This window comes from Megalops cyprinoides, chromosome 7 (assembly GCF_013368585.1).
Source record: "Megalops cyprinoides isolate fMegCyp1 chromosome 7, fMegCyp1.pri, whole genome shotgun sequence".
In the NCBI taxonomy this organism is placed as follows: Eukaryota; Metazoa; Chordata; class Actinopteri; order Elopiformes; family Megalopidae; genus Megalops; species Megalops cyprinoides.
Window position 1 is genome coordinate 2,346,705 of NC_050589.1, and position 13,457 is coordinate 2,360,161.

Below are 13,457 nucleotides of genomic sequence, written 5' to 3' on the forward strand. Positions count from 1 at the left end.
TTTTCCACTCATTCCCCTTTAAAACAGACTAAGCTGTTATGACAGTGAGACCAGAGTGCTCATGAGCTGAGGTAAGCTGTAGGCATGTTGTAAGAGAGAAATCATGTTTGGCCCATTGGATAAGATGTTTTCTATTCGCCTTTTGCCCCGAGTTGGTTGGATGCTTCAGTGAGTGCGGACAGTAGTCTCCACCTAACCATGCCTCATGTCTCCTGTCAGCACTAAATTTAGAGGACAATTAGGAGCCCGTTCCTTCCACACACACTCCCTGGCTATTTATTGCGGCAAACCCTCCCAAGGTGCTGCTGTAAAAATGTTGTATGAGCCAAAAAATGCCCCTGCTCCATAATTTAATGGTCTGCTTTCCCTTTAATGAAAGGAAAGAGGAAAGCACTCACCCATGTCTCTCCATAATGTGCCGCACACTTCTCACTGTAGCTGTGAATGGATGCAGCGGGAGACTCAGCAGAAAGGTGGAAAACGCATTAGCCACAAGTCTCCAGGTTTTGCCAGCTACAGGACTGTTTCATAGGTGTTCGAACAGGGGCTTGCCGTGGGGCTCTCTACCTGTCTGTCCCTGTGTCTCACTTTCTTTCCCTCATTCAGTGATTCTCCTAACTCTCGCCTTCTCTTTCTCTCTCCTTTGTTCTGTGAATCTCTCCCTGTCTCTCTCTTTCCTGACTCCCTCTGTCTCTCCTTCCATGATTCCTTCTTATTCTCCTCCCTCTAATGTCTCTCTTATTCTCCTTCCCTTCTGTGACTCTCTCTGTCTCTCTCTCTCTCTCTCTTTCTCTCTCTCTGTCTGTCTCTCTCTCTCTCTCTCTCTCTCTCTCTCTCTCTCTCTCTCTCTCTCTCTCTCTGTCTCTGTCTCTGTCTCTGTCTCTGTCTCTGTCTCTGTCTCTCTCTCTCTCTCTCTCTCCCTCTCTCTCTCTCTCTCTCTCTCTCTCTCTCTCTCTCTCTCTCTCTCTCTCTCACTCTCTCTCTCTCTCCCTCCCTCCCTCGCTCCATGACCGTCTCCCCGTCTCGCTCCACAGAGTGTGCCCAGGGACACTTCGGGGCGGACTGCCAGCAGAGGTGTAAGTGTGAGAACGGGGGTCAGTGTGGCCGACAGAGCGGAAGGTGCACCTGTGGCCCGGGGTGGATCGGGGAGCGCTGTCAGACAGGTGAGAGGGCAGCTCAGTGTCTCAGCACAAGGCGGCCTCATCCTCTCCCCTCTGCACTAACACAGAGAAGCTCGTGCCTTCTCCCACTGCCTCTGTCTGTGGGGCTGTCTTACGCAGTGATGTGTTGCACTGCGAGTTCTTGTTGAGAAGTCTGTGTGGATCGCGTGTGTGTGCATTTTTATTCGGGCCTCGGTGGTTGCCAGGTCACAGAGGTCAATCAGTCTGGCCCCAGCAAGTCCACTGCAGGGAGCTTGGATCTGGATCGACACCCAGCTGGAACTGAAGGACAAACAGCCATTCATGATGTAACAGTCAGGATCATAGCTCTGCTACAGGAACGCTTCCTATACACTCACCATTCATACTTACAGACGAGCACAGGTTTGGATAAAGGAGTGCAGGAGAGGTTGAGGGGGCAGATCTGAGGTTTGAGGAGGGAGAAGTGAACAGGCATCCAGCCAGCCTCCGGCCAGAAACAACCGCAGTCCTGCACACGCCACACAGCAGACGAGACACTCCGTTTCCCCAGCAGGGGTGCTGGACGGGAGCGCTGAGCCCCGCTGCAGTATCGGAGCGCTGAGCCCCGCTGCAGTATCGGAGCGCTGAGCCCCGCTGCAGTATCGGTGGTGTGCGTGTTGAAACACCGCAGGGAGGGATTCCTGGCAGGGATTCAGCGACTCCCCTGGACCCGGTCCAGACACCGTGGGGCTGGGTCTGCCATCATCAGCATTATGACATAATTGCGGCATGCACGCAAACTGTCTCACGTTCCTGGCATAAAGGTTAAAGGAGCACTCGTACACAGGCTGTTACTGCTAATATTTATTTACTCTACCTCACAGAGCTGATTATGTTAGTACATCCCTTATCCATTTACACAACTGTATGTATTTACCAAAGCAATTCAGGTTAAGCGTTTTGGTTACGGGTGAACCCGCAGGGGCTCACCTGGGACTTCACCTCTCAGAGGTTCTGACTCCGGCTCCCTGCTTTGCATGCAGGGTGTGATGTGGTTACATGTTTTTGTTGTTGTATGTTGCAGTATGAAACGTGCTTTGTTAGAATGAAGTTCTGTGTTTGGTAATGGATATCCCGTTTGTTGTGAGGTTAACAAGGTTATAATAGTGCTCCTCTGTTTTGGTAATTCTGACATGCTGTCTGTTGTAGGGCAAACAGAATGATAGTGAGGTAATACTCTGGTAAATATTATTGTGAACACGGTGATAATGAAGTACTCCTCTGTTTGGTAATGGTGACGTCCTGTCTGTTGTGGGGTGAACAGTGTGATAATAAGGTAGTACTCTGCTGGGTAAAGGTTATTATGATCAGATTAATAATGAGGTGCTCCACTGTTTGGTAATTGTTGATGTTGGCAGTGTAGCACAGTGGTTAAGCAGGGCTTACAACCAAAAGGTTGCTGGATTGATTCCCTGCCGGAGCATTATTGCTGTACCTTTGGGTAAGGTACTTAACCCAGAATTGCCTCAGCAAATGTCCAGCTGTATAAATGGATAACAGAGAAAAACTAACTGTAATCTGTGTAACTCGCTCTGGATAGGAGTGTCTGCTAAATGCCAATAGTGTAATGTCCTGCCTGTTTTGGGGTGAACAGCGTGATGGGATGGTACTCTGTGTGGTAATTGGTGATGTCCTGTCTGTTTTGGGGTGAACAGCGTGATGGGATGGTACTCTGTGTGGTAATTGGTGATGTCCTGTCTGTTTTGGGGTGAACAGCGTGATGGGATGGTACTCTGTGTGGTAATTGGTGATGTCCTGCCTGTTTTGGGGTGAACAGCGTGCCCGGTGGGTCGTTTTGGGCTGGGCTGCGAGGAACACTGCAGATGTGAGCACGGCGCCCCCTGCCACCACATCAGCGGAGCCTGCGTCTGTCCCCCTGGCTGGAGGGGCCTGCTCTGTGACAAAGGTCAGCTCATCCGCGCATGCTGGTAGCTCCTCTCTCTCTTCTGCTTCCTCTCAATTTCTGTTTTACTCCCTCTCTCATTCCAGACCATGACAGATCATAGCAGCGTTGCCAGGAGGGTTACATACAATACAGTGCATAAGTACATAAGTGTAACTACAGTACAATACAGGACATAGAAATACATGCACCTGTCCTCCAATATACACACATACATATCCTCTCTCTCCCTCTCCTTCAGTCTCTTTCCCTGTGTCTCTGTCTCTGTCTCATCAGGTGACTGGGCAATGTCCTTTCTGCTCTTCTTCCTCTTTCTCCTCCTCTCTCTCTGTCTCTCTCTCACTCTTTCTCCAATTGATCCTTTTATCCACTGTATCCCCAGCACATTCACAGGGATACGGTAGGATTTCATTGGCTTGAGCAGTAGCGCCCTCTTCTGGCAAAGTGGTATATCTGCAGCTTGCGTGATCATACAGTGATCTCCGGCGTTGAAAACGGTGGCATTTGAAACCTCAGGCTTGTGTGTATTTGAAGTTCCACACATGAACTAGACCTTAGGCTACATAAAAATGAACTAAATCCGCAGAGTAACCACTGCAATCAGTCTTTGGCTTATAAAATCCCAACATGTGTATCTGAAACGTTTTATCCCCGTTTACAATTGCATTCATAATCGTTATGAGGTTTGCGGTGGGTCATAATAGCTAATTGGCAGATGTGAAGTATATAGCTAATGATTTATTCATCGTGAGTCTGACAAAGGGCAGAGTCAATCCTGTTTCCGTGTCTTTGTAACTGAATCTTTTTTGGATGGTTCATCTTTGTTAAGGAGATCCTGGCAGTTTGTTTGGTCTTTACCTCTTTCGTTCTGACCTTCATTTTCTGTGGAAATTTTGTGTCATTTTAGTTTCCAGTTTGTTGCTGTTTGTTTGTTTTTTTGGTTCTTTTGCAGCTCTGTGTCATAATCTGTTCATATGTTACGCCACATGAGCCTCCTTAACTTTCCAAAGCGTTTCACTCGTCAGCGTGAGGAATAGCTTGTCCTCACCCTACCTTTATGACTGTGACAGTGAATCACATCTGTGACTAAGACTGGCCCAGCCAAGGAGGTACAGACACAGGGAAGCTACATTTTAACAGTTGCTCAGTTTGGAAATTGATGCTAACTTCTGGGGTCCGAAAGAGGAACAGTTTGTAAATGTTTTGTCCTTGTCTGCATTTCAGCGTGCTTGCCGGGAACCTTTGGGGAGAACTGCGCGCAACGCTGCTCCTGTCCCCCGGGCACTTCCTGTAACCACGTGTCCGGCGAGTGCGGCTGTCCCCCGGGCTTCACTGGCAATGGCTGTGAGCAGAGTGAGTGACGGTGACGCGCGGCAATGCCTGACTCCTGCATTGTCATACATCTATTTATTGTCCTGCGTTTTGTGTTTATTTTTTATGATGTGTACCTCTGTTCCTAGCATACTTGACTGTTGGCAAGGCAGTTTCCTTTTTGGATCAATATCTATCTGTCTGTCTTCTCCTCATTGACCCATGGCTGCTCCGCTTTGGAGGAGCGGGTCACCCTCCCGGCCCCCACCCTCTCACCCTCTCCTCTCTGCCCACAGCGTGTCTGCCTGGCACATACGGGCTCAACTGTAACCAGGTATGCCAGTGCTCAGAGGCCAACCAGCTGTGCCACCCCGTCACTGGTCTCTGTTACTGTGCGCCCGGCTACCATGGCAACAACTGCGAGCTCGGTAAGCCCTGCTCCTCGTGGACTCATGCGCTTAAGCCTTTGAAGGTTGACAGTTTAAACCCATACAGAGTGCCATGTGTGCAAAAGGCCTTCCCTGTTGTTCTTAACACACAGAGGTCAGTGCTTGTACACAGACTGCCCCTAGCTGTTAACTGTGAATTCTGTGCTTGTCTGGTGGCAGTAGGCAGAGTTAATTAGGAGTGAGAATGAGGTGTAGCTTACCTGTTTGCTGTTTTCAGTAACACGGGCATGATGCATTGCGGCTTGCGTCATATGACATCCTAGTAATTCAGTTCAGTGAGCCTAAGTGCTGGAGTTCACATGGTCTGCTCTGATTGGCCAGTTGATGGTTGTGTCTGGTTGCTGTGCTGTTTGCTCGAGGCTATAAGATCCAAGCGTTAAGACTGAATATGAGGCCGGCACTGTTCCTCCCATGATCCTCTGCTGTGTGGATTTCTAGAGTGTGACAGTGGCTGGTACGGACCTAACTGCGAGCGTCAGTGCCAATGTCAGAACCAGGGCGTGTGCCAGCCCACGACGGGCACCTGCGAATGCCCACCTGGTTACATAGGAGCGGACTGCAACATCAGTGAGTGAACCGGCCTCTCTCTCCTCCATCAGTACAGTGTTAAACCCAACCTACAACTGCACTGTCACTTTACTTTAGATTACAGTACATTACTCTACATGTAAATCTAAAACTCACAGACACCATCCGGTTTTGCAGGCATTTTCACACTGGGTTTGCAACACTATGGGGAAGTTCAGTGAACAGATAGCGGGGTTTTTGAGCTGTCGCTGTGCTGATGAGACTGAAACGACCCTCCTCCCTCTTCCTGTTCCCAGCATGCCCGGCGGGTCGCTACGGGCAGGACTGCGCCCGGGTGGCGCTGTGCGGAGAGGGGGCGAGGAGCGACCCCGTCACGGGCAGGTGTGTGTGCACCGCCGGGCGGAGAGGAGAGGACTGCGAGCAAGGTGAGGTGCTGGGAGGAGCGCGCGGCTCGGGAGGTGCGTCAGTATCGGGCAGCGTGGAGCTGCAGCAGTCGTGTCATTTCCGGTTCCGTTCCCCCGCTGGGACACTGATGCTGTACCCCTATGCAAGATACTTAACCCAAATCACCACTGTTCACTAATCTCCAGCTCTGTAAATGGATGAAAAAAAATATAAACCATGTCAATTTCCCAGAATATTGTCATGCAAATGTATCTAACCTAATGTAATCTGTGTATGTGTGACTACAGGGTGTGGTCAGGGCTTCTTTGGGGAAGACTGTTCTCAGATCTGTAACTGCACCAATGGAGGAGTGTGTGATCCTGTCTCTGGGAAGTGCGCCTGTGGACTGGGCTGGACTGGACCCAACTGTGCGGCTGGTGAGAGACACAGAACCAACACTCAATCTTGTCATAGCTATGACTAAGAAGATAAGAACACAGTAATATTTAGGATAAGAGAATAAGCTATTCAGCCTGTCTAGGCTGGAAATATATAACTGAAATTATTTTCATACCTTTTCTCTCAATAGTGTATACAGTGTTTGGTTTGATTCAGGGTTGTGAAAAGGGGGATTGGTGGTGATTAGTTGGTGGTGCGTTGCTGCCATCTGAATCCTGGCTCTCTGTGTTCCGCTGTGTGTTAGAGTGCCCCCTAGGGAGATACGGTGCTAACTGCAAGCTGCAGTGCGAGTGTCAGAACAATGGAACGTGTGACAGAGTGACAGGTGTCTGTCAGTGTAAGCCTGGATACTACGGACACCTCTGCGAACATGGTGAGTTGCAGACGCACGCGCACACACACACACACACACACACACACACACACACACACACACGTGTCACTATGTGGAGTTATGGACAGGGCACACAGCCATGCTCCTTTGGGTTTCCTCCATCATGGCGGGTCTGTGTGATCCGCGGTCTCTGTGGTGATCAGATAAGCGGCTCTGCTCCAAACGTCTCCTCTGTGCTTCCAGCCTGCCCGCCTGGTTTCCATGGGCCGCGCTGCCAGCTACTGTGTGACTGCAGAAACAGCGCCCCCTGTCACCCCAGCACCGGCCACTGCATCTGCCCCCCCGGGTACCAAGGGCACCGCTGTGAGAGAGGTGAGCACCGCAGCCGAACTTTACACACGCGTTATGGAATGCCTGTTCATTTATTAGTTTTTGCTCCAACCTCTCAATTTCTTCCTACCTTATTTACTCAGCTTGGCGTTTTTTTTGATGGAACGATACATCAAACCTGACGACCGCACATGTGCAGAATAGTGTTTTTTCTGCTGTGTTTGAGGGAAACGCATTAGTTCAAATGCCTACAGTTAATTAACAAATTGGACCAATTTAGCCAGGGTAATTGGTTGGAGCGAAAACCAGCGTAAACACCAGCTGTCCAGAAAACCGAATTAGACACCCTTGCCTTAAGCAAACAACATCAGTCAAATTCAGTCGAGTGCTTTGCCGTCCCTGAGGGAGCTGGGACTGGCGGGACTGGCGGGGCTGGCGGGGCTGGCGGAGGAGGCCGGCGCCACCCCTGCTCTCTGTTCTTACTGCAGCTTTTAGCTTCAGTTGCGCTCTTTCTGTTTGTCTCTGCCTCATCTCTCCCCCCCCCCCCCCCCCCCGTTACTCTCTCAGAGTGTGAGCAGGGCCGGTTTGGGGAGCACTGCGCCCGGACGTGTGACTGTGACGAGGCCACCCCATGTGACCCCATGAGCGGCAGGTGCCTGTGTCCCCCTGGCAGGACCGGGGCCAGATGTGACATAGGTGCGCTCCCCCCCTGCTTTGCGTTTGGAGTAGCAGTGTGGTGTTGTCATAAAGAGCAGGTTTTGTAACCCTCTGGTGGCTGGTGTGATTCTCAGATTAGACGCCGCTGTTGTATGTTTGACCACGTTACTTAAACTGAATTTCATTGGTAAATATCCAAATAAACAAAGAATGAGAGTGGAAGCCATTTAAGACACTCTTAAACCTGGCAGACAAGGGTGAGCATATAGATACATAGTCTAATGATCTTCCCCACCTTTCAGATAAACTAAGATATCATTAAGAAGCCTCTGCACTCCATTCAAGTTTTTTGTTACATTGATCTTTAAGAAGCAAGTGGAATGTATCCCTGTTACCGGTCCCCTGAACGCCCTGTTTTTGGATGGGACCGCTGGAATGACCCGCACCCTCTCTCCCCTTCCTGTGCTTTCAGACTGCAGGGAGAATCGTTTCGGACCCGACTGCTCACTGACCTGCGAGTGTGGGAACGGGGCGCAGTGTGACCCCCGGAATGGGCACTGCACCTGTTTAAACAGCTGGATAGGTCTCACCTGTCAGGAAGGTAACGGGGCGATCACCTCACCTGAGGCAGAGCTTTGCCCTCCTCAAGCTTTATTAGCTACCGGATTCATTTAGAAGGGATTATCCTGCTGGCAAGAACGGGGATATCAAGCTACACCTCAATATGCACATCAAACGAGCAGAAATTGCTTCACATATCAGATAAGCGTTTGGTATAGTGCAGGGACACACTGGGAGTTGTGTGTCTCTTGTCCAGTATTACTGCACTGCCTTTCTCAAAGGACTGGTTCTAAGCTGTTCTGTTAAACTTGCACACAACTTAATGTCCATTGTCATGGAGAATACCTTTGAGTCAGTAAGGCTCATTACATTTTACATATATTTTTAAATAATAACGGCAGAATTTCATGGTATCCTAAACATAAAATAGAACCCCTGAATCTTTGAAAATAATTTCAGGATATTAATACGGAAAACTGGGATACCAGGGGATGCTTCAGACTTTTATCCGTCCAGCATCTGTTCTTTGGATAGGAGTGCACTATTGTCGCATGTGGATTATTGTTCAGCGCAATGATGGTGAGATTTCAGCTGAGAAAATGGATCAGGACCAGCACACTGTGTTTGGATGGGCTAACAGAATGCACCTGCACTGTCTTCCCCAGGTGGGCCTCCTCGACCCCCTCACCACCTGAACGGAAGCAGATGGGATGACCACACACACCTGTATGCCCCTGTATAGCACCACCTGCTGGCTGGTCTCGATCAACACCCCACTGAGTTTCCTCACTTCTACAGAGTCCCACCAAACCATGTGGAAACAGAAAGTGAACACACACACACACACACACACACACACACACCCACACACACACACACGTACACACACACACGCACACACACATGCACACACACACACACACACACACACACACACACACACACACACACACAATGTACAACGACACAAAGGTGGGATGTTACTCTACCAGCGCAAGGTGCTGTTGAACCCAAGAGTGATGTAAGAGGGACAAAGAGATAACTGACTCTTAAACACAAACTGTTTTAAGCGCAATGTGTGGGAGCAGAGTCACCTTCTTAGACTTGCTGTCGGTGAGGACAGTGGACAGTGGACAGTGGACACAGATATGTTGAGTGCCACCCATGTGAAACACATGCGCATTGCTGTAAGCACATGAGGGCAGTTTCTGCTGGACCCTGGTCTCCTGGGGGCCCTGGACACAGGATCACACAGGAATCTGTTGTGAAGAAGTCCTTCGTTGAGCAAGCGGACCCGTTTTTTTGGAAGATGGATGGACCCAGCACACGTGTTCTGAGATCAGAAAAAGCAGAAAAAGCCACAGTATAGACTTCAGCATTGCTGACCACAAAATGTATAAAGTTGTTTTTTTTTCCTTCCAAAATGGTAGTCAAATGTACTATTTATCTTTGCATATACTAGAAACAAACAAAGAAAGACATGAATCCCTGCAAAGAGAAAGACAGGCTTGGAAGTGCCTGCAAGCACATGGTGGACTCAGTAAGATGTGATCACTCTGTCAGGAACGGCAGCCAGGTGGGTGTGCTGTACTGCAGCCGTGAACAGCTTACAGCTTACGCAGAGATTCAGCTTGTGCGCTGTGCACATCAAATATGCTACCTGTTGGTAGGCTATTTATGAGAGACAGAGAATATTAATAGATAGGGCCTCCACAGTTAGCTTTTTGAAATTAAAACCAACCATTATTAATTATTTCACCATGTAACTGCACATTTTCCATCACACACAAACTCATACACATACATACTGTTATGTACCCATTTTCATTACAATTTCTAAGATTTCCTGCTCATTTTCAAACACATGCCATTTCCCTTTCTGTAAATCAGTCTTTATTAAGAAGAGTAGGAAATGAACATTTTCATGTAGTTACTGTCACACACCGTAGACATCATTACCTCCTTTAACTTGCTGAGGTACTGTGTATTTCTCAGCCTTTACATGGTGAGCGTGGCACATTTGATAACCAAGACAACAGTTATAAATGTATGTTTAGGTGCATTTACTGAGGATGCAACCTGTGCCTTGTCAAATCTAAATCTTAAACATCACCATTGTCACCATCATTAAAATTACCGTTTAAATCAGGTTTACTGCACCCGTTGTTTGTAGTAATGCTAATGAAAGCGGAGATGCTTTAAATCACCAGCAGGTGGCAGAGTAGTGCTAGAATTTTCTTGTTTTCACCTGGAAAAGAATCTGAAGGAACCTGACGTACAGTGTGTAATTCACAAACATGTTGTGCTGCACACAACCATGGCTTTAGAGTGGGATTTGTGGACAAGGGGAAAGCTCATGTGTAACATCAGAGGAAATTCCTGGCATAATAAGAAGAATATTAGCATTAATAATGAAAAATGATAGGGGATGTGGTGAAGCTACAATTTTGATGTTGTGTTGCTTTGTACTGAGTCGGCTCTGTGCTTATTGGCCTAGAGATATGATGGCAACTTAATGCAGCCTACACAAGCAAAATAATGCAAACTTCTCATCTTACCTCATAATCTCACAACCTCATGAGATGGTGTCTGTGTGCATTCGCACATGTGTGTGTGTATGTTGTGTGTAGTCCGTAGTCCAGAAACTCTGGAATGTTCTATTTCAAATAATCCCCTATTCTCCACTGTACCTGGGGGTGGAATGTTTCACCACCTACTGGGCTGGACTATTGACTAAGTAGGCAAATAAAAATGCATAATAGAAATAAATGTAATACATTTCTGCTCCCTAACTTTGTGGAATACGGATATTTCAGTACTGCTTTATAAATCCCATGACAGGACAAGATTCTCTGCAACAAAAACTCTGTTACCCCTAAGGCTTAAGACATTGTGCCAAGAAACTCAGTCTTAGGACTTAGAAAGTCTTAGGCCCATTGACAACACTCTAGCAGAACACTCAGTGTTTTCAGGGGCTTTCTCAGGCAAGGCATGCTGTCATAACAGTGTGTCATGCGTGTTTAAAAGGCACTGGATGTGTGACAGAGTTTTTGGGAAGGGACTGTGTTCAGAGCAAGCTTTTTGCCCCACCAAACAACCATGTGCCCAGGTGTTCTTTACTGACTTCCAGCCATACTTGAGATGTTTCTGAATTTCACTTACCAATAGAATTGTAGTTTCTTGTCCATAGCTGATGTGTAGATTTCTAGCTGTTTGGTAGTTATTTCTCCCTGTAGAAACCTTGTGCCTGACCTTTACACTCATATTAGCTGAAGCATAGAGTTCTGTATGTAAGTATGTGTTTATATACCTATGCTTTTGTAGGAAGTACCAGCAGCCTAAAATAAGCATCAGTCATAGAGATGGCTTTTATGTGAGAAATACATCTAGTTGTTTGTGATCTGAAGAACTGTCTTGTCAATGTCTGATATTTTCCATCATCTTTCTTTGTGAAGAATGTCCGTACCATTGTGAAGGGATTCAGACTGTTTTTAGACATCACAATGTCCTGTGCTAGGTGGGCTTCGGGTCTTCCTGCAAATGCCAAAATAGTCTTCAAAATAGTAAACAATGTGTGATATATTACAAAGACATGGTGCAATGAACCGAGTGCTCCCTGCATGTGTGTCTCCTTGTCTTTCATGTTTAATGTCATTATTTAATGTTAAAAAATGCCTTGAAGATTTCCGATGCTTGATGTTGTGTATATGAAGTGACTGCTCTTACGAGAAGTGGTGCTATGATTTTCTTTTTACATTTTACATTGGATTGGAAGACCGACTGAGGAGCGAGTGTGTAAAATATATTTCTAAAGACGTTTTATTATACTGTATGAGTGATGTTTTTTTATGTGTACAATATTGTGCTTTGTTTAATTAATGTATTCATTGCGCATTTCAGCACAGTTGGGACCTGCACAACTTATGAGGAGACATTTAGTTCTCTAAGGTTCTTGCTATGGTGCAGGGGACCAAGTCTCCCTTTAATAAAATGATTGTATAGGAAAGATTTTCTGACATCTTATCTGGGTCCAGGTTATTAAAATACAATTATTGAATAAATATACCATAAAGGCAGTTGAAAGTTACTGGATGCTTGCTTGAGGACATCTTATTTTGTGTCATAACACTGCAGTATATTCGATCAGTGCACTGTAGACATTTTGCATCTTTATATTCTGATACATAAGGAATCTTTGTGTGCATTTTAGTCTTTTATCTGGTACTCCCTTAAGTGGGGTTTTCTTACCACAAAACACCCTTGAATCCTTTATTTCCAGAGTGGACTTCATACCATTCTTTATATTGTCAAAATTAAATTTGTACTGGATGGATCTGAGCCTTCTGCCAGTTCTGCTTACTTCAAGTTATTATTTGCAAGTATTGCTCATCCTTCCTAGACAGCTTTTTGGGTCTTCCAATTCTGGGTTAGTCAATTACAGATGAAGTTTCTCTTAATTAATTTGTTACAGCACACATTGAACAGCTGAGTGGTATGAACTAGTTCACTCGTTTCTCCTTCTTTATGTCATGTTTCCATACTGATGATCTTATCCTTATAAATACATATACGTATGTACACACACACACACACACACACCAAAGAGTATAATATGTATACAAAACCATTACTAACACCTTTGCTAATTATTGTAAGGGTAAACTCTATAGTTCTACATTTTAAAACTCCAAAACATCCAAATTCTGAAATCCTTACCATCAATGTGTTTTGAACTCTTTGAAAGTGAAAGTAAAACATTACAGCAAGCAGCAAGATGTGACTGTTTTCATACTTATTTATTTTCATTTCATAAATACTGAAGCTGTACATACTGTCCTGATTTCAAATTCAAGCACAAAGCAGTAAGCAATGTCTGCCAATGAAAAGAGAAGAAAAAAGGCTGAGGTGATCACAACCATTAATATATACAAAGGCCTGACTATATACAAAAAGAAGGTATCTGACGATCCATCATGTATCCAGAAAGAGAATGTACAGTGTGCTATGATAATTAATATCACAGTATAATCCTCCACAGTACAAACGAATTCCCAACCTTCACTAACGACTCTATCAACAGAATAAAATGTGCATGTTAAAAAAATAGGATACACTTTTTAAAAATTATTGTTGTTACTATTCCAATTAAATGCAAAGGCCAGAACATAAAAATAAACTTTTTTTTTTAGGAAATGCGAATATGCTCAAATACATACAATTCTTATCTACAGCACTGCTCTAGATTCTTAATTGATTAGCATCACTAAACAACTACATACTGTACTTGCGCAGTCTTCACCGATATGAAATTCTATTAGAGACATGTGCGTAGCAAACTCTTTAACATGGAGGCCATGGTC

General features: G+C 46.0%; 1 protein-coding gene across 1 annotated transcript in view; it reads left to right on the top strand.

Annotated features, from left to right (window-relative positions):
• Nucleotides 1-8,934, top strand: part of megf6a (multiple EGF-like-domains 6a) — a 114,789-nt gene extending 105,855 nt beyond the window's left edge. Inside the window, exons 25-37 of the mRNA XM_036533253.1 lie at nt 1,035-1,163; nt 2,959-3,087; nt 4,309-4,437; nt 4,692-4,823; nt 5,283-5,411; nt 5,669-5,797; nt 6,065-6,193; nt 6,460-6,588; nt 6,793-6,921; nt 7,447-7,577; nt 7,612-7,620; nt 8,020-8,137; nt 8,763-8,934. Of these exons, the coding sequence (XP_036389146.1) occupies nt 1,035-1,163; nt 2,959-3,087; nt 4,309-4,437; nt 4,692-4,823; nt 5,283-5,411; nt 5,669-5,797; nt 6,065-6,193; nt 6,460-6,588; nt 6,793-6,921; nt 7,447-7,577; nt 7,612-7,620; nt 8,020-8,137; nt 8,763-8,839 (1,499 nt within the window). The 3' untranslated portion in view covers nt 8,840-8,934. The remainder of the gene's footprint in view (nt 1-1,034; nt 1,164-2,958; nt 3,088-4,308; nt 4,438-4,691; nt 4,824-5,282; nt 5,412-5,668; nt 5,798-6,064; nt 6,194-6,459; nt 6,589-6,792; nt 6,922-7,446; nt 7,578-7,611; nt 7,621-8,019; nt 8,138-8,762) is intronic.
• Nucleotides 8,935-13,457: the final 4,523 nt, after the last annotated feature.